The sequence below is a fragment of the Siniperca chuatsi genome, linkage group LG22 (assembly GCF_020085105.1).
Source record: "Siniperca chuatsi isolate FFG_IHB_CAS linkage group LG22, ASM2008510v1, whole genome shotgun sequence".
In the NCBI taxonomy this organism is placed as follows: domain Eukaryota; kingdom Metazoa; phylum Chordata; class Actinopteri; order Centrarchiformes; family Sinipercidae; genus Siniperca; species Siniperca chuatsi.
Genome location: NC_058063.1, coordinates 17,662,334 through 17,682,452, shown reverse-complemented (window position 1 = coordinate 17,682,452; position 20,119 = coordinate 17,662,334). Strand labels below are relative to the sequence as shown.

Genomic DNA, 20,119 nt, shown 5'->3' with positions numbered 1-20,119 from the left:
TTTTATATACACTTCATTATAATGATAATGAATGATTTGTGCAGAAAAAGGCTCAAATGGCACGTGAAACACCCCCTTTTATGGGAACGCACACACAGTTTAATATTTCAGGAAACTTTGGGCATGCATCAACAAGACGTTTCACCAGGCGTTGAGCAATATCTTACAATATTTCTTAAGAAACACTGGATGAAATCAACACCAATGTCGAAACAAAAGCTGCAAATGAGGAAATTCTTACAGGGGAAAAGAACAACTGAGCCTTGGTGAAGGATGAAAGTAAAAAAGAGAATACATAATATTTAATATTTATTTTAATCAAGTAATCTCATTGAGATTAATATCTCTTTTGCAAGCCAGACCTGAGTACAGCAGCTAGAAAGAAGTCAGACATCACTAAATAGATCTGAAGATGAAAGTTTACATTATATCATTTGGTCTTATGGAGATGGTGGGAGAGAGCACTGTCTGATGAAACCTGGGTTATGTGAATATGGTATGTGTTGTGTGATCTTGACTATGGCCCTGTAAATTAACCCAGTAATTCAATGATAGCTGTATCCTTCTCATTTCCAGTGGCATTTCTCCCATTTCCACCTGTAATGCTGCTGTTAGGGTTGTTTTAAATGCACCTGTGCATAATCTCAAAGCCTGATATTGAAAACTATCTAACTTTTTGAGAGATGTGCTTGCTGCAGATTTCATGTTCTAAGCGGAGTCTAAGCGCCAAAGACTGTGTCAAGATTAACATCTCACATCATCTGTTTAAATTAACTTTTTAACTTTTTTTTTAATCTTCACTTTTTGCTGGTCTCTCCTGATTGAACTAATATAGTCCGAATTGTGAATTTAAACAAGAATTTCTGCTTTCTCCTCATCTCTCACAGCTGTTGTTTCACCATAATTTAAGACTGTCAGACCTAAATTGCAAAACTTTGTATCGGCAGTTGAAATGTTTTATAAGAATGTTGACAGCGGTGTGATGCTGTATCCAAACACTACACAAAGGTTTCCTGTTTTGAGCTCAGTTTGTCAAGGATGTCCAATTTCAATTCTTTTGTTTCTAAACGTGGTTGAATTACTCTCATTGCATGTTTTACATAATCCAGTTATTAAAGGTTAAGCTACTTTTGGTAAAGACATCGGATTGAAATTTTATATTCACAAATATAACATTAAATAATGTTTGATCATTGAACATGCTATTTATATCAGTTTTTGGCTTTATCAGGTTTAAAACTAATAAATCGAAAAAATATGACAACATTAAATAACGTTTGATCGTTGAACACAAATAGTCCTGTTAACTAGTAGCGACATGCACAACGTCACGCAGGCTAATAGGCAACCTGGGCATGTAACTGTAGCGACTAACTTATTGAGCTAAGCTAGCAGCTAACTTACAGGCTGACAAAATAATAGACACAAAAGTACCCTTATACATTTCTCATGTGTTTGAACAGTACGTTCTCTCAGCAAGATTAAGAGACAGTAGAGTTTGTCCTTAACCAGCCTCAAAACAATTTGTACTGTTGAGGTCAGGGGAAAGTGTGGGTTATTATTACCTCATGAATAAAAACAAAATTCTTACATTATACATGACTAAAGTCATATTTATATTTCTCTCGTAAATTTCTGTATCAACTAGGACTATGTTATGGACAGACATGCAGGGGACACCGAGATGGAGATAGAATGTTCTTTATTGGATGACAGCCAGATAGTACAGGTGTACAGGTACGTAGATAGGGAAGTCTATAGGAGGGAAGACTCGCTGAGAGGGGGATCGCTGGAGACAGCAGAACGCTGGAGATAAATGTTATGCTGCGTAACATAGGGAGTCCTAGGTACAAACGAGATTGGACCTAGACTGAGGTGAGTGCAGGGCTTCTATGCAGGCTGGGATTGGGAGCTAATGGGGAGCAGGAGTGAGATAGGGAGCAGGTGTGGATGATTAGTAGGTTGTGGAGCCTGGCGTATCCATGACAGCATCCCCCCCTCCACGGCCAGCTCCCGAGGGCCGAAAAACCCCGCTCCCCGTGGTGGAGGACGACTACCACGTCAGCAGGGGTGATCAGGGTGGATGACCAGGGTTTGGGCATGTGCGGAGCTGGGGACCTCGGGCGGATGGCCTGGGGGCTGGGCAGGTGCGGAGCTGATTGCATGAGGTCTGTGACAAAGATCAACACCATCTGGAGGCCTGGCGGAATGCCGGTGGCACAGGAGGAAGGTCAAAGGAGGCCGGCAGCGAAGACGGAGAGTTACAGGAAGCCAGCGGCGAAGACGAAGGTGGGGACCTTCTGGAGGCTTGATGCAGTGAAGGTGAAGGCGGGGACCCTCTGGAACCTGGCGGCGAAGGCGGGGATCCCCTGGAACCTGCCGGCCTGAGGAGGAAGCGAAGACTGGGACTCCTGGAGGCTTGCCAGCCAGATCAGGGGGGCCGGCGTCGGGACCGCCGGGCAGAAAGCCGGCGTCTGGACAGCAGGGCAGCCAAAAACTAAAGTGATTTCCACAGTTAGAAATTATATACAATAACAAATAGACAGACAGGGGACAAATTATAAGTAAAACCTGAATATATGCAAACTTGATGAGCTGTTGTCGTGGAAACTGAAGCTCAGTCTCTGTCAGGATAGGTGAGATAAGGTCACAAATACCAGCCAACACAATATCCTCTGGTGTTACAGACCCTATTGGTATTTATCACAGATAATATTAAAATCAGTCAAATTAATTTCACTTTGATTTAGCCAAAAACTAAAGTGATTTCCACGTATCCTTCATTATGGGACAGTGTCAGACCTAAATGCATTTAATGAGTCTTCTTCTTTTCCTTTCAGCTGTTCCCTTTCAGGGGTCGCCACAGCGAATCATGTGCCTCCATCTAACCCTGTCCTCTGCATCCTCTTCACTCACACCAATTAATTTCATGTCCTCTCTCACTACATCCATAAATCTCCTCTTTGGTCTTCCTCTAGACCTCCTGCCTGGCAGCTCCAACCTCAGCATCCTTCTACCAATATATTAACAGTCTCTCCTCTGAACATGTCCAAACCACCTCAATCTGGCCTCTCTGACTTTATCTCCGAAACATCTAACATGAGCTGTTGTACTGATGAGCTGATGTACTCATTCCTGATCCTGTCCATCCTCGTCACTCCCAAAGAGAACCTCAACATCTTAAATTCTGCTACCTCCAGCTCTGCCTCTTGTCTTTTCTTCAGTGCCACTGTCTCTAAGCTGTACAACATCGCTGGTCTCACCACCGTCTTGAACACCTTTCCTTTCAATCTTGCTGATACTCTTTTATCACACAACACACCTGACACTTTTCTCCACCCGTTCCAACCTGCTTGCACTCGCCTCTTCACCTCTTTTCCACAGTCTCCATTGCTCTGAACCGTTGACCCTAAGTACGTAAAGTCCTGCACCTTCTTCACCTCTGCTCCCTGTAACCTCACCGTTCCACCTGGGTCCCTCTCATTGACACACATGTATTCTGTTTTACTGCGGCTAAGCTTCATTCCTGTGTTTTCCAGAGCAGACCTCCATCTCTCTAGATTTTCCTCCACCTGCTCCCTGCTCTCACTACAAATCACAATGTCATCCGCAAACATCATAGTCCATGGAGATTCCTGTCTAACCTCATCTGTCAGCCTGTCCATCACCAGAGCAAACAAGAAGGGGCTGAGAGCCAATCCTTGATGCAGACCCACCTCCACCTTGAACTCCTCTGTCACACCTACAGCACACCTCACCACGGTCTTACAGCTCTTATACATGTCCTGCACCACTCTAACATACTTCTCTGCCACTCCAGACTTCCTCATACAATACCACAGCTCCTCTCTCGGCACCCTGTCATACGCTTTCTCTGAATCTACGAAAACACAATGCAACTCCCTATGACCTTCTCTGTACTTCTCCATCAGCATCCTCAAAGCAAATACTGCATCTGTTGTACTCTTTCTAGACATGAAACCATATTACTGCTCACAAATGCTCACCTCTGCCCTTAGCCTAGCTTCCACTACTCTTTCCCACAACTTCATTGTATGGCTCATCAGCTTTATTCCTCTGTAGTTGCCACAGCTCTGCACATCTCCCTTGTTCTTTAAAATTGGCACCAGGACACTTCTCCTCCATTCCTCGGGCATCCTCTCACTCTCCAAGATCTTGTTAAACAAACTCTACTGCCACCTCTCCTAGACACTTCCATACCTCCACAGGTATGTCATCAGGATCAACTGCCTTTCCACTCTTCATCCTCTTCAACGTCCTCCTCACTTCACTCTTGCTTATCTTTGCAACTTCCTGCTCCACTCCTGAACTTCTTTGTTCCACCACCAAGTCTCCTTGTCCACTTTCCTCTTTCCAGACGACGCACCGAGTACCCTCCTACCTGTCTCCCTGATCACATTAGCTGTAGTGGTCCAGTCATCTGGGAGCACTTCCTGACCACCCAGAGTCTGTCTCAGCTCCTCCCTGAAAACTACACGACATTCTTCCTTTTTCAACTTCCACCACTTCGTCCTCTGCTCTGCCTTTGTCCTCTTCATCTTCCTCATCACCAGAGTCATTTTACACACTACCATCCTGTGTTGTCTGGCTACACTCTCCCCTACCGCTACTTTACAGTCACTGGTCTCTTTCAGATTACAACGTCTACACAAGATGTAGTCCACCTGAGTGCTTCTACCTCCGCTCTTATATGTCACCCTATGTTCCTGCCTCTTCTGGAAGAAAGTGTTCACTACAGCCTTTTCCATCCTCTTTGCAAAGTCTACCCCCATCTGTCCTTCTGCGTTCCTGTCCTGAAGACCAAACCTGCCCATCACATTCTCATCACCTCGGTTCCCTTCACCTACATGCCCATTGAAATCTGCACCAATCACCACTCTCTCACCTCTGGGGATGCTCTGCATCATTTCATCTAACTCACTCCAGAAATTCTCCTTCTCTTCTAACTCACATCCTACCTGTGGGGCATAACCACTCACAACATTGAACATCACCCCTTCAATTTCCAGCTTCAGACTCATCAACCTGTCTGATACTCTTTGTGCTGTCCTCACTGCAGTGTAGCAACTGTAGCTATACAGCCAGCTAACTCTGATGCAAAAATTACGAAAAGTCGTAGTGAGCGATTTCTTGCTGTTTACTGTAGCTTTCAACATCATCTTATATGACAGAGTGAAAACTGTAACAAAGGAAAAAAGTTTGAATGTTTTAACAAATCTATAATGAAATATACCTGTATCTACATGTAAATAAACACTATAACTATGTTTGTTCTTTTCTTTTCAAACAGTATTGTAACATAAACTTATTAACATAATGAATTTTGTACTTACGACATTGCTTCTAGTGCTAACAACAGATGGATTACATGTGCACACATGCTGTCAGCTTCCTTTCTTCCATACAGGAAATAACCTCTAATCCCGAACTCCAGGTCTACATCGTATCAAAATAAAAGTCCTTAACATTTTGCCTTAATGGCAACACACTCCCCGCCTGGCATCTGTGAGGTCACTACACTTAACAAGTTCTGAATTAACTAAACATCTGAACATCATTCTTTACTCAGAAGTAAAACACGTTCTGTCACTGGTCTAAGGTACTTTTTTGAATGTCCTTGATCTGTGGTCTTCAATTCCACCTTACGGACTTTCCCATCTTCTCCAGGAATAGCCTTTGTGATTATCACCATAGGCCAGTTGTTGCGGACAACTAGGTTGTCCTTGAGGAGGACGACATCTCCTTCTTGCAGATTTCGGTGGGACTTGGTCCATTTCTTCCGGCCTTGTAAATTTGACAAATACACTTGTCTACGTCTGCGTTTTTCAGGCGGCCTCCGATACAGATGAGGTCATTCTGCAAGATAGGGTTGAGACGACGTAGACAGCTGTTTATAGGAATAGGCTTGTCTCTTTCTAGAGTTTCAAATTCCTTTCCAAATGCTTTTCTCTGAACGGCTCTAATGATGACTTCTCTGGCTTGGGAAAGCTCATCTGGAGAGCGAGGCAGCTCACATTTATGCCAACCTCTACACTTGTCCATCATGTTAGGGGACTTGTAAGATCTTGCAACATGAATTAAGAGTGCCACGGCTCGCTGGAGAGTGTTAAAGGTGGAGAACCTCTCAAAACGCTCTATGCTGAGACCTTTCTCATGTAGCTGGGTGGTATAACTCTTCACATCCGGACGAATCTCCGCATCCAATTCTGGTGAGACTAAACTGAATGACTGAATAGGCTCTGGTTGAATGGAAAGCTTACGCAAAAAGGTAGGTCCGCTGAACCACATTGTTTGTGTGAGACGTGATGCTGGAACAGATCTTGATGCAATGTCAGCCGGATTGTCCTCTGTGCGTGCGTAGTGCCACTGTTCAGGATTTGTGGTCTGGCGAATACGCTGGACTCGATTGTGGACATATACATAAAACCGTCTGGATTGGTTATGAATGTATCCAAGGACCACTCTGCTATCAGTGTAGAACTTAATGGAATCTAGCTTCAAGTCCAGTTCATCCTGAATCAGTTCGGCCACTTCCACAGCCAAAACCGCAGCACATAGTTCAAGTCTCTGTATGGTTGGCTCTGATTGAGGAGCAAGTTTAGACTTTCCCATGACAAATCCAATGTCAACAATGTCTTCTTGGATGGTCTACAAATAGGCTACAGCCCCAATGGCCATAGTAGAAGCATCACAGAACACAGAACACACAGAGTTCCATCCATTTGGCCTTGGTTAGAGAGAGGCCTGTGTACATCCTTGAAATATGGAAGTTCAACTCTTGGAGTGAGTTTCGCCAAGCCTCCCACTTGCCTAATTTCTCTTCAGGTAATTGAGCGTCCCACTCTGAAGCCTCAGAATTCAGCTCTCTGAGAAAGGCTCTGCCTTGGATTACGACAGGAGCCAAAAAACCCAAGGGATCAAAAACACTGTTCACCATGGAGAGAACTCCACGACAGGTAAACGGTTTTACATTAATTGACACAGAGAAGGTGAATGTGTCCGTAGCTACCTCCCACAGGAGGCCTAAGCTGCGTTGGATGGGTGACTCCTTCCCACAGAGGTCTACCTCTTTTCCAGCTGTCACACAGTCCTCACTTGGGAAAGCTGCCAGGACAGCCGGACTATTCGAAGCAAACTTGTGGAGCCTGAGGTTGGACTCAGCGAGTGAAGCCTGAGTCCTACACAGCAAGTCAATGGCTTCAGCATCAGTAGGGACAGAACAAAGACCGTCATCGACATAAAAGTGACGCTCGACAAAGTTGACGGTGTCTTGTCCATATCTTTGTGCACCCTTTCTGACAGCCCTTCTAAACCCATAAATTGCCACTGTTGGAGACGGGCTGTTCCCAAACACGTGGACCTTCATCCTGTAGTCTACGACTTCACTTGTTACATCATTGTTCTTGAACCATAAAAATCTCAAATAGTTCCTGTGTTTTTCTTCTACGAGGAAGCAGTAAAACATCTGCTGTATGTCTGCCATAACAGCCACCTTTTCCTTTCGGAACCGCATGAGTACTCCCAGAAGGGAGTTGTTAAGATCAGGGCCAGTCAATAGCACATTATTTAAGGAGATTCCAGAGTGTTGGGCACTAGAATCAAACACCACCCTGATTTGACCTGGTTTTTGTGGGTGAAATACTGCAAAGCTTGGTAAGTACCAACACTCTTCGTCTTCCCTTAGTCCTGGTGCCACCTCAGCATGATCATTTTCCAGCAGTTTACCCATGAATGCCACATATTGCTGTTCCATCTCCGGCTTTCTTCTCAAGTTGCATTGAAGTGATTCAAATCGTTTGAGTGCTTGGCTACGGTTGTTGGGCAATTGTTCTCTAGGCTGCCTGAACGGTAGTGGAGCGACCCAACTGTTTGAATCATTTCTGTAGACTTCTTTGTCCATTATGTTCAAGAAAGTCTCATCCTCAATTGATGGTGCCAGCTTGTTATCCTGTTCGGTGCGATCAAATACATTTTTACCCAGCCTGTCTTCTTTAGCCCTGCTGAGCCCTAAGACACTCTTCCTGGGCTCTTTGCCATGAAGTTCATCACTGACATGCATAAAACTTGTGCACGGTTGGAGGAGTGAGGGCCATTGACAATCAAGCACTGTTGTCCTGTAAGTGCTGACATTTGGCTTGTGCACATTTCCTAGGCAGACCTCTCCAATCAACACCCAACCTAGGTCAAGACGTTGAGCAAAAGGAGTGTTGGGAGGGCCATTTACTTGTTCCCTTACCTTGTGCACTCTAATTACATCTCTACCAAGCAGCAGGAGGATCTCTGCAGTGGGGTCCAACTCAGGAATGTGTTCTGCTACTTTGACGAGGTGAGGTTGATGAAGAGCGGCGTTCGGCGTGGGAATTTCAGCCCGGCTGTCAGGTAAGTCATTACATTCAATAAGTGGGGGGAGAGGGATTGTCACTTTCCCATCAAGTGCTTTGACCATAAAATCTTCAGCCCTTCTGCCAAATGTTTCCTCTGTGCCGGAACATGTTCTCAGTAAGTAAGGATATGGCTTACTCTGAATGTTGAAAAGGTCAAAGAAACTGGACGTCGCCAATGACCGGTTGCTTTGGTCATCTAAAACGATATATGCCTTGATGGCTTTTTCTGGACAGCCCTCGTGATACACCTTTGCTAGGCATATCTTGGAACATGACCTCCCAACTTGTCCTGCACCACATACTTCAGTACAGCTTGAGCTGACGACTTCCCTACTGTCGTTACCCTCTTCTCCCTCCCCGCCATTCTGCGACGAGGTTACAGGAGCCGTGGTCTGTGGTGGAGGGCCCGGATGCATAGCTGAGACATGTTTAGTGCACACTCAGAACATTTCACTACTGCAATGCAGTCCTTCGCCACATGACTATTCGATCCACAACACTTAAAGCAGAATCCTCTCTCTTTCAGAAAGGCTTTCCTGCCTGGCTCTAAAGGCTATGCACTTCGTCAGTGGATGTGGCTTTGCATGTATTGGGCAGCTCTTATTTGGATCACTGGAAGTGCTTGACTCTGCTGGGGAGACATTGGTCTTATGAACTGCAATGGGTTTCTTAGTGCTTTTAAGATAGGGACTTTCAACCTTTACAGAAGATACACTAGCATTTAAAAAGACAAAACTGGGGATCATTCCTTTTCTTTGCCTCATAGCAGATGAATCTGGTAAAGAATTCAAATGGTGGAAACCATCCTCCGTTTTCTTCTTTATACCTTGAACCCGCAGAGATCCATTTTTCTTGAAGTCCATAAGGCAGTTTGGCTACTATAGGTTCAATGCCTCGTGCAGTATCCAGGTAGGACAAACCTGGAAGGTAGCCGTCTTCCTTAGCACACTGCACTTCCATCAGCAGATCTGCTAGCTCCCTTAGCTTCAGATTTTCTTTCGCCGAAACCTTAGGGAACTTATCGAGTCGAGTGAAGAGGGCTTTTTCAACTACCTCTGGTGCTGCGTAGCATTCCTGAAGACGTTCCCAGGCTTTTCTGAGTGCTATGTCTGGACTTGCTACATGCACTGAACGCAGGCATTTCACTTGGTTGCTGGATTCTTTGCCAAGCCATCAAGTCATTAAGTCTAGCTCCTCAGTAGCAGTGAGAGCAAGCCCTTGTGTAGCATTTTTATATGAAGACTGCCAAGCACGATAATTTTCCAGTTTATCGTCAAATTCATACAAGCTTGCGCTCACCAGGTCACGTCAAGCTAAGTATTGCGCATGATGTTTAGTTGCAGACACGCCCTGGTCGGGTTTTAGTTGGGGGTAATAGCACGGAGCAGAAATATTCAAGTCAGTATGAAACTTCTTTGAATCGACTTGAGCATCCTCTCTGTCAGTTAAAGTCTCACCGTATGACAGTTTGACTGCCGGTGGAACAAAAGCATCGTCTAGAACCATCCTCTGATAAATTCACATCTCCTATGATATTAGCCTGTCGTGGCTCATGTGAAGGAACATGGACCTGCCGGTATGGAAAGAAAGGATTGTTCGGACTGAAAATGAGAGTGCTATCCGTAGCAGGCTGAAAAGTCTGTGAGCAAGCCTTAGTAGGTGCTCGCTTTGTGGAGCTAGTCGGGCCAAAATGAGTTTGGACGTATTCGCTTGTCCGCTCCATTTTATCTTCTCCTGAAGCGCTCGTTTCATCCAACAGAATACACTTTTACACGCAATTGTGTCAGCCGATTCCCAAACGGCTGCTTCAGCTTCAGCGGCTGCTGCTTCACGACACATGGCAGGTGTTTCAAGCTCAGTCTCTCTTTTTACTTTCTCCAACTGTGATTCAGCTTATTTAGCTGCCTTTTCTATTTTAGCTTTAGCCTCTCTTTCTGCATATTCAGCACGCACTTTAGCTGCTGCTGCTTTAGCCCGTGCACGGATTACTGCACTGCTTGATGACGCAGATGAGTGAGAACTTCCACTTGCTACAGAAGACTTAGCACGTTTTCCTTCCATCTTGTCACAATGTTCAACACTAACTTCAATGTCTTTTCACTGTGCTGTCCTCACTGCAGTGTAGCAACTGTAGCTATACAGCCAGCTAACTCTGATGCAAAAATGACGAAAAGTCGTAGTGAGCGATTTCTTGCTGTTTACTGTAGCTTTCAACATCATCTTATATGACAGAGTGAAAACTGTAACAAAGGAAAAAAGTTCGAATGTTTTAACAAATCTATAATGAAATATACCTGTATCTACATGTAAATAAACACTATAACTATTTTTGTTCTTTTCTTTTCAAACAGTATTGTAACATAAACTTATTAACATAATGCATTTTGTACTTACGACATTGCTTCTAGTGCTAACAACAGATGGATTACATGTGCACACATACTGTCAGCTTCCTTTCTTCCATACAGGAAATAACCTCTAATCCCGAACTCCAGGTCTACATTGTATCAAAATAAAAGTCCTTAACATTTTGCCTTAATGGCAACACACTCTTTTCACCTCTAGAACATTCCTCACAAACTCCTCTTTCAGGATAACTCCTACTCCGTTTCTCTTCCTATCTGACCCATGGTAGAACAACTTGAACCCTGCTCCTAAGCTTCTAGCCTTGCTACCTTTCCGCCTGGTCTCCTGGACACACAGTATGTCCACCTTCCTTCTCTGCATCATGTCAATCAACTCTCTAGCCTTCCCTGTCATAGTCCTGTAGCCCTCTCTCTCTCTCTCTCCGCGCGCGTACTGTGGTCTCCAGCACCGCCGCTGTTACTCTGCGCTGTGTTGTGAATGATCGTGGACGGTGGTAGAGGAAGGGGACGCGGACACAGAGGGGTTCGGGATTGTGGCTTGACCGTTTATTCCACAGCTCGACATCTATAGCGTTGATAACACGAACTGAGGTTAAATTTTAAACTATCAAAGTACATTTCAATGCACTTGTAACTCAATAGCAAGCACTCACTGCTTATGTTATAATAGATAGCTTTGCATTAGCCACCACACATTAATCACATTTAAACGAAAGAATAAAACATTTTAACTCTCCGTATTACTCTGCATTTAGGTCTTTAACAGTTTAAAACACAAAATATCTGAATAAAATGAACTTTAGCATGATAACAACAAAGATATTTTTCATTGCAACTTCCACTATCGTTAACATGGCTTACTTATAGCGTTGATAACACGAACTGAGGAAAAGTATCAACACTACGGTACATCAAGAGGTTCAAACCATGCTAAAGGCACTTGAATCTGCCTTAACACAACAGTGGTATAGCGACATCTTGTGGACAACACAATACACTGCCTTACAGTCCCAACATTCAAAGTCCTTACTGTCAGTCCTACATTCTTAGCTTTCCACTTCTCTCTCTGCCTACGAACACACCTTCCTCCTCTCCTTCTTCATCTTCGACCAACAGTAGTCCAATTTCCACCGGTACCCTGTAGGTCAACAGCACCGGTGGCGGTCGTTGTTAACCCGGGCCCCGACCGATCCTGTATGGAAGTCATTGTCACGATTCACAAATGCATTTAATGAGTATAATGTTTAAATATATACAAATATACAAATAAACGGGAGGCATAGACAGTGCGTTGAGTCAATTAACAATTTTCTGCCAACATTCCTCTTTTGCCTTATTTGCAGCAACAGTGTTGCTTTTTACTGTAATAATTTTTTTATATACTTCATTATAATGATAATGAATGATTTGTGCGGAAGAATGCTCAAATGGCACGTCAAACACCCCCTTTTATGGGAACGCACACACAATTAAATATTTCAGGAAACTTTGGGCATGCATCAACCAGAAGTTTCACCAGGCGTTGAGCAATATCTTACAATATTTTTTAAGAAACACTGGATGAAATCAACACCATGTCGAAACAAAAGCTGCAAATGTTGAAATTCTTAAAGGGAAAAGAACAACTGAGCCTTGGTGAAGGATGAAAGTAAAAAAGAGAATACATAATATTTAATATTTATTTTAATCAAGTAATCTCATTGAGATTAATATCTCTTTTGCAAGCCAGACCAGAGTACAGCAGCTAGAAAGAAGTCAGACATCACTAAATAGATCTGAAGATGAAAGTTTACATTATATCATTTGGTCTTATGGAGATGGTGAGAGAGAGCACTGTCTGATGAAACCTGGGTTAACGAAGAAAGTTGATGACCACTGTCGTGATAACCATTATCTCTGATTGGGCTTTTAGGTTTTGTCGAGCCAGCTAACGCTAAGAAAACCTGGCTGTGTTGAACTTGCTTCGTAGTACACACCTCAGATCTCACCCCAGTTGAACAATTATGGAGGATTTTTGGAAAAAACTTCTGCAAACCAGTAAAACAATTAAGTCCAAAGTTTCCTAAGAAAAGCAGCAAACTGTTAATCATGGTCGGTATCAACATTTATACTAAGAAATATTTTAAGATATTGCTCAATGCCTTTGCGGTAAGGAAGGGACATGACGACACATCATCATCGATCGAACAACATAAAAGCAGCCACAGAGATCCTATGAATCACAGCTTTGGAGACGGAGTGAAGACTAACGAAACACAGTCTGCCTGCCATCCCAACACGAGTGATCGACCGACAGAGATGGGAGGTAGAGTGACACTTTCTCTTTCAAGACTTTAATGAAGAATTTATTAAAGTTAGTTGTTATAAATATGGATTCCAGTGCTAGTTTTGACAATGATGAGGTTGAAAATACATATTCAAATGCATATGATGGACCTCATTCTTCTAATTCTTCTGTTGTACTCTTTGTAGGCATGAAACCATATTGCTGCTCACAAATGGTCACCTCTGCCCTTAGCCTAGCTTCCACTACTCTTTCCCACAACTTCATTGTATGGCTCATCAGCTTTATTCCACTGCAGTTACCACAGCTCTGCACATCTCCCTTGTTCTTATAAATTGGCACCAGGACACTTCTCCTCCATTCCTCGGGCATCCTCTCACTCTCCAAGATCTTGTTAAACAAACTCTACTGCCACCTCTCCTAGACACTTCCATACCTCCACAGGTATGTCATCAGGATCAACTGCCTTTCCACTCTTCATCTTCTTCAACATCCTCCTCACTTCACTCTTGCTTATCTTTGCAACTTCCTGCTCCACTCCTGAACTTCTTTGTTCCACCACCAAGTCTCCTTGTCCACTTTCCTCTTTCCAGACGACGCACCGAGTACCCTCCTACCTGTCTCCCTGATCACATTAGCTGTAGTGGTCCAGTCATCTGGGAGCACTTCCTGACCACCCAGAGTCTGTCTCAGCTCCTCCCTGAAAACTACACGACATTCTTCCTTTTTCAACTTCCACCACTTCGTCCTCTGCTCTGCCTTTGTCCTCTTCATCTTCCTCACCACCAGAGTCATTTTACACACTACCATCCTGTGTTGTCTGGCTACACTCTCCCCTACCGCTACTTTACAGTCACTGGTCTCTTTCAGATTACAACGTCTACACAAGATGTAGTCCACCTGAGTGCTTCTACCTCCGCTCTTATATGTCACCCTATGTTCCTGCCTCTTCTGGAAGAAAGTGTTCACTACAGCCTTTTCCATCCTCTTTGCAAAGTCTACCCCCTCTGTCCTTCTGCGTTCCTGTTCTGAAGACCAAACCTGCCCATCACATTCTCATCACCTCTGTTCCCTTCACCTACATGCCCATTGAAATCTGCACCAATCACCACTCTCTCACCTCTGGGGATGCTCTGCATCATTTCATCTAACTCACTCCAGAATTTCTCCTTCTCTTCTAACTCACATCCTACCTGTGGGGCATAACCACTCACAACATTGAACATCACCCGTTCAATTTCAAGCTTCAGACTCATCAACCTGTCTGAAACTCTTTTCACCTCTAGAACACTCCTGACAAACTCCTCTTTCAGGATAACTCCTACTCCGTTTCTCTTCCTATCTGACCCATGGTAGAACAACTTGAACCCTGCTCCTAAGCTTCTATCCTTGCTACCTTTCCACCCGGTCTCCTGGACACACAGTATGTCCACCTTCCTTCTCTGCATCATGTCAATCAACTCTCTAGCCTTCCCTGTCATAGTCCCAACATTCAAAGTCCCTACTGTCAGTCCTACATTCTTAGCTTTCCTCTTCTCTCTCTGCCTACGAACACACCTTCCTCCTCTCCTTCTTCGTCTTCGACCAACAGTAGTCCAATTTCCACCGGTACCCTGTAGGTCAACAGCACCGGTGGCGGTCGTTGTTAACCCGGGCCCCGACCGATCCTGTATGGAAGTCATTGTCACGATTCGCAAATGCATTTAATGAGTATAATGTTTAAATATATACAAATATACAAATAAACAGGAGTATAATGTTTAAATATATACAAATATACAAATAAACGGGAGGCATAGACAGTGCGTTGAGTCAATTAACAATTTTCTGCCAACATTCCTCTTTTGCCTTATTTGCAGCAACAGTGTTTTGCTGTAAAAAATTTTTTTATATACTTCATTATAATGATAATGAATGATTTGTTCGGAAGAATGCTCAAATGGCACGTCAAACACCCCCTTTTATGGGAACACACACACAATTTAATATTTCAGGAAACTTTGGGCATGCATCAACCAGAAGTTTCACCAGGCGTTGAGCAATATCTTACAATATTTCTTAAGAAACACTGGATGAAATCAATTCCATGTCGAAACAAAAGCTGCAAATGTTGAAATTCTTAAAGGGAAAGAACAACTGAGCCTTGGTGAAGGATGAAAGTAAAAAGAGAATACATAATATTTAATATTTATTTTAATCAAGTAATCTCATTGAGATTAAGATCTCTTTTGCAAGCCAGACCTGAGTACAGCAGCTAGAAAGAAGTCAGACATCACTAAATAGATCTGAAGATGAAAGTTTACATTATATCATTTGGTCTTATGGAGATGGTGGGAGAGAGCACTGTCTGATGAAACCTGGGTTAACGAAGAAAGTTGATGACCACTGTCGTGATAACCATTATCTCTGATTGGGCTTTTAGGTTTTGTCGAGCCAGCTAACGCTAAGAAAACCTGGCTGTGTTGAACTTGCTTCGTAGTACACACCTCAGATCTCACCCCAGTTGAACAATTATGGAGGATTTTTGGAAAAAACTTCTGCAAACCAGTAAAAGAATTAAGTCCAAAGTTTCCTAAGAAAAGCAGCAAACTGTTAATCATGGTCGGTATCAACATTTATACTAAGAAATATTTTAAGATATTGCTCAATGCCTTTGCGGTAAGGAAGGGACATGACGACACATCATCATCGATCGAACAACATAAAAGCAGCCACAGAGATCCTATGAAGCACAGCTTTGGAGACGGAGCGAAGACTAGCGAAACACAGTCTGCTTGCCATCCCAACACGAGTGATCGACCGACAGAGATGGGAGGTAGAGTGACACTTTCTCTTTCAAGACTTTAATGAAGAATTTCTTAAAGTTAATTGTTATAAATATGGATTCCAGTGCTAGTTTTGACAATGATGAGGTTGAAAATACAAAATCAAATGCATATGATGGACCTCATTCTTCTAATTTTGAGCCTGCTAAGCATCCAAGGGGCCAGTAATTGGCAGGAATGAGGAGAAACAGCCATCAGCATTAAACTGAGTTGTAGTGTTAGGAGAGCTGTTGGAGAGCTGACCAGCATTAGCTAAAGATACCTAACGCTGTGTTGTTTCACTTCACAGTGTTTTAAAGTTTGCTATCACGTTTGGTAGAAACCAAAAGTAGGGATCGTCTGATGCTGGCGAGAGATACAACAGTTCAACATACACCAAAATTCAACCAACAAGTTGCTCTTTAAACAATGCATGTGTTGTGATGAAATTCACAAGATAAATAGAATAGAAATGCTTTGATGTAACAACATGATGAGAATGTTTTGTTTTATATATAGACAAAAAGGTGATGTTCACTGCAGTGGCAGATCACGGTGGGGAGTATGGACCCTTCTCGACAGACAGAACTCTGATTTTCAACAGAGTGATTACAAACAATGGTGATGCCTACAATTCCACTTCAGGTAAATACATCACATGCAGCCACACTCATAATCACCTATGTTGATTGTTTGGTTTGAGTATTGTTGAGACATTTTACATACTGGCTTCATGAATATACTGTAGCTGTGTATCATAAATCATATAAGTAATCCAATTACTGATAACCAGCACAATTCCAGACCAATAAAACTCCAATAATCAATATTTCCTATATTAACAAGGGATCAAATGACTTAATGTAAGGTGAAAGACAAAAAACATGAGACACACGACTCCAAATAAATATGTAAATAGTCACTTCTTAGCCATAACCACTTGATGGGGGAACATCACAAGTGTGTGTCATACAGCTTGTTGTGGAGTTCTTTTGCCCCAAAGCGTCCAAATATAGTAATTAATGCAGATTTAAAGAGAGACATGATCAGAACTTTTTGCAGCAGATTTTGCAACAACATCTTCTTAAAGATTACTCAAATGATGTGAAAACTCCATATAGGTTACATAGTATACAGTATATATTCAGTACGCCATACAGTATGTTTGTACAGTATTAACAATATTTATGTCTTCATAACTTTTATTACTTACCTGTAGTTTTTTTATTTATTTTTTTTACTTATTTAGGTTTTAAAGAAATCTGTCTCATTAATTTGTTGAAATAAATAAATACATGGAAAATGACCAGAATATAAAAATGTAGCCTTTATACATAATAAGATTTGAGTGTATTTTAATGCTAATTTCAATCTATTTTATTCCATTTAGTTTCAGAAAACAGCATATTTTCTATTTGTGGATACAGTTTACGGAGTTATTCATTTAACCATATTAATATGCACTGTTTGATATGTCTTTGATCGTAATGCAGGCAGAATGTTACAGAACTATCTAACATATCAATTCAAACTTTAAGATTTTCTACATGATGTTAATAGTTGATGCTCGAGAGTAGTCTCTGTTTTGTGTAGTGGGGGGGAACGCTACTATCTGTATCTGTCTGTCACAAAAATATCTGTATTTGGATTGAACCGGAAGTTGGCGTGGTTTATGCCGGAAGTTGTTAGACATTGTCAAGTCTGCTTCATTTTCTGCATTAAATTGTTTTCATTACCATTACCATTTATTTTGCTAACAAAATAATCTAATATTTTAACCATGTAACTGAATTCATTTTTCGTATCCGTTCAGAGCGCATGCGTAATTATTATAGGGGTGTGACTAAATAATTGCATTCAGTTACACTCCTAACGTGTAGTGATGATAAACATTACTTAAAAGAGATCAAAGAGATTACTTTCAATTTGATCCACTCATTTTAAAGCTTTTCAGAAACCTCTAAATTTGATAGTCTTAAATACGCTTTTGTTTCCACAGGTATCTTTGTTGCACCTTATGCAGCTGTTTATTATTTTACCTTCTTCTATCATGCTGGAGGAGCACGTAAATCAGCGCTGTCACTGATCAAGAGCAACAACGTCATTGTCACGACATCTGATGACAGTGCAGGCTCTGACACAGATAATAATGCAGGAAACGCAGCATTCCTGCACCTGAAAGCAGGAGAAGAGGTGTCTGTGCGTCTGCCTGCAAATTCTCGTGTTTGGGCAGCCGGCAGCACTACCTCCTTCAGTGGTTTTCTGGTCACTCAACTGTGAGATTTCGATGACTCCAGAAGGATGATTCCAAAAACCTGAGATCAATGATGCATCTACTATATTACCATTAAAATTTAAATTTAGATTAAAACAGATGCCAGGACAAATGAAATATATCATTAAAACATTAGACCAATGAGTCTTGACTGTTTCATTTACTGTTTCATGTCATGTGACAAGAAACATCCAAATGTAATGGTCCACAGAGGATCAACCCCATTCATTTTGGACACTGCATGAGCTTTCCTCTCATACAACCCTCAGGTCCACATGTCAGTTTTGTACACGCGATATCACATGTACTATTAGGCAATTTGGCCAAAATCGTGCTAAAATTGTGTCATCTTCCCCAAAACCCATTTGATATTACATAGCCTGTGGCCTTTCCCTTTTCACCATCCACAGGGGAAACTAAATCAAAATGGCCGTTTTATTGTTGGTTCTGTCCAACACTTGAGGGGAACAATACAACAGCTTACGACAACCTTAGACAGGTTGGATGTTTCCAAATGTTTCCTTTTTACGAGAGGCTCAGTGGGGTTACCTTGGTTTTGCACTTCTGGTCAGATGCTAACTGCATTTCGTTGGCTATGTACCTGAACTTGCTCATTGACAAGAAAGTTGAATCTATTCTGAAATAATCTAATTAAATTTACGAGATAAAATTCAAATATTAAATATTGAATTACTGATCTCAGACTGTATGTGAGGGAAATTCCTGTTATAATCATGTTTTTTTCCAATCTAATTCAGCTTTTGCTAGCATGAGTAGATGTGTCTTATATATCCACCATGATATTACAGTGCTTAAGTTGTTGGGAAACTAAATACAAGTAAACTCATTATAAAAGAGTTTAGCCTGGAGGGGGGGTTGAAACCTCTTCCTGTGTACATGTGCTCTGAATGTTGATAATATATCTGTACAACAACGGGATGTATGTGTGGAGCAGTTTAAGGAGTAGGTGCAGGTGGCAGATGTTTGAGATGTTGTGAGGTACGAAGGCTAAGAGAAGAACAATGTCTTGACCAAGTAAAGAAAGGTCGAATAACACCTTGAGCAACATCCTCTTGTTGTTGGCTCCAGTTAATGTTATCTCAAAGTACTAGAAGAACCGAGGAGGGACTGCCTCTCCTCATATCTGTGTAATGCTGATGATGGCTCTTGCTTGCAAGCAATAAAGATTGACTGAGAATCTGAATATTGTTTCATCTGGTATTTGAGTACCAACTCTCACCCGCACTAGACGAGAACTGATTTTTCAGTTTCCACGACATTTACATATAACTAATGAGTGAAGCCTGCTGTTCGAAATACGTAACATCATATTTGATACAAAGATATGCACTTACATGTCATCATACATCACTGTGTCGAGATTTACAACATTTATAAATATTCACACACATCTCATATATATGGATACACATATACACACAAATCATACAAAACAGAATATACAATATATGCAATATCACCGTAATATGCAAGTTATAGTGCAAAGCCTTGTTGTAGTGGTGGGAATGAGCGCAGTGCAAAGGGAGTGGTATGGTAATGAGACCGACATGAAAAACTTTTGTCCAAAGTTGACCCTGAATTATGAACTTTTATTAAAAATGATGAAGTAAAAATACGTTTTATAGGAATTCAAAAGTTAAAATGGAACCACAACATAATACATACTTATTGCACATATCGTTCACTCCCGTATGTCCAACTTCAGCTTGTCGTAAATATGTCTTAAAACTTAAAAAGCAGCAAGCCTGTGTGTTTTCCTTTAAAATAGATAAAATGATTTGGTTCTTTAAATTCTAAAATTATAAATTAATATGCAGGTGTGGACTGTAATGGACTCTAATACCAATAAACACAAGCTACAATCAAAAGGTCCAATCAGATGGTAACATTTGTTGGATGTAGTTGGTCAGTTCCAAATGACGACATCTTCTCCCAACAGCAGCCTGATCTTTGTTTTTAACTTG

General features: G+C 42.0%; 1 protein-coding gene across 1 annotated transcript; it reads left to right on the top strand.

Moving 5' to 3' along the window:
- The first annotated feature begins 16,389 nt into the window (after nucleotides 1-16,389).
- LOC122870695 (complement C1q-like protein 4) lies at nucleotides 16,390-18,139 on the top strand. Its single transcript, XM_044185058.1, has 2 exons — nucleotides 16,390-16,504; nucleotides 17,859-18,139. The coding sequence occupies exons 1-2, from the start codon at nucleotides 16,390-16,392 to the stop codon at nucleotides 18,137-18,139; spliced, it is 396 nt and encodes a 131-aa protein (XP_044040993.1).
- Nucleotides 18,140-20,119: the final 1,980 nt, after the last annotated feature.

Excerpts from the sequence above, each read along its gene's own strand:
- LOC122870695 (XM_044185058.1), top strand. The coding sequence starts at position 16,390 with ATGTTCACTGCAGTGGCAGATCACGGTGGGGAGTATGGACCCTTCTCG. Across the intron at positions 16,505-17,858 it reads TGCCTACAATTCCACTTCAG|GTATCTTTGTTGCACCTTAT; the intron begins GTAAATACATCA and ends TTGTTTCCACAG.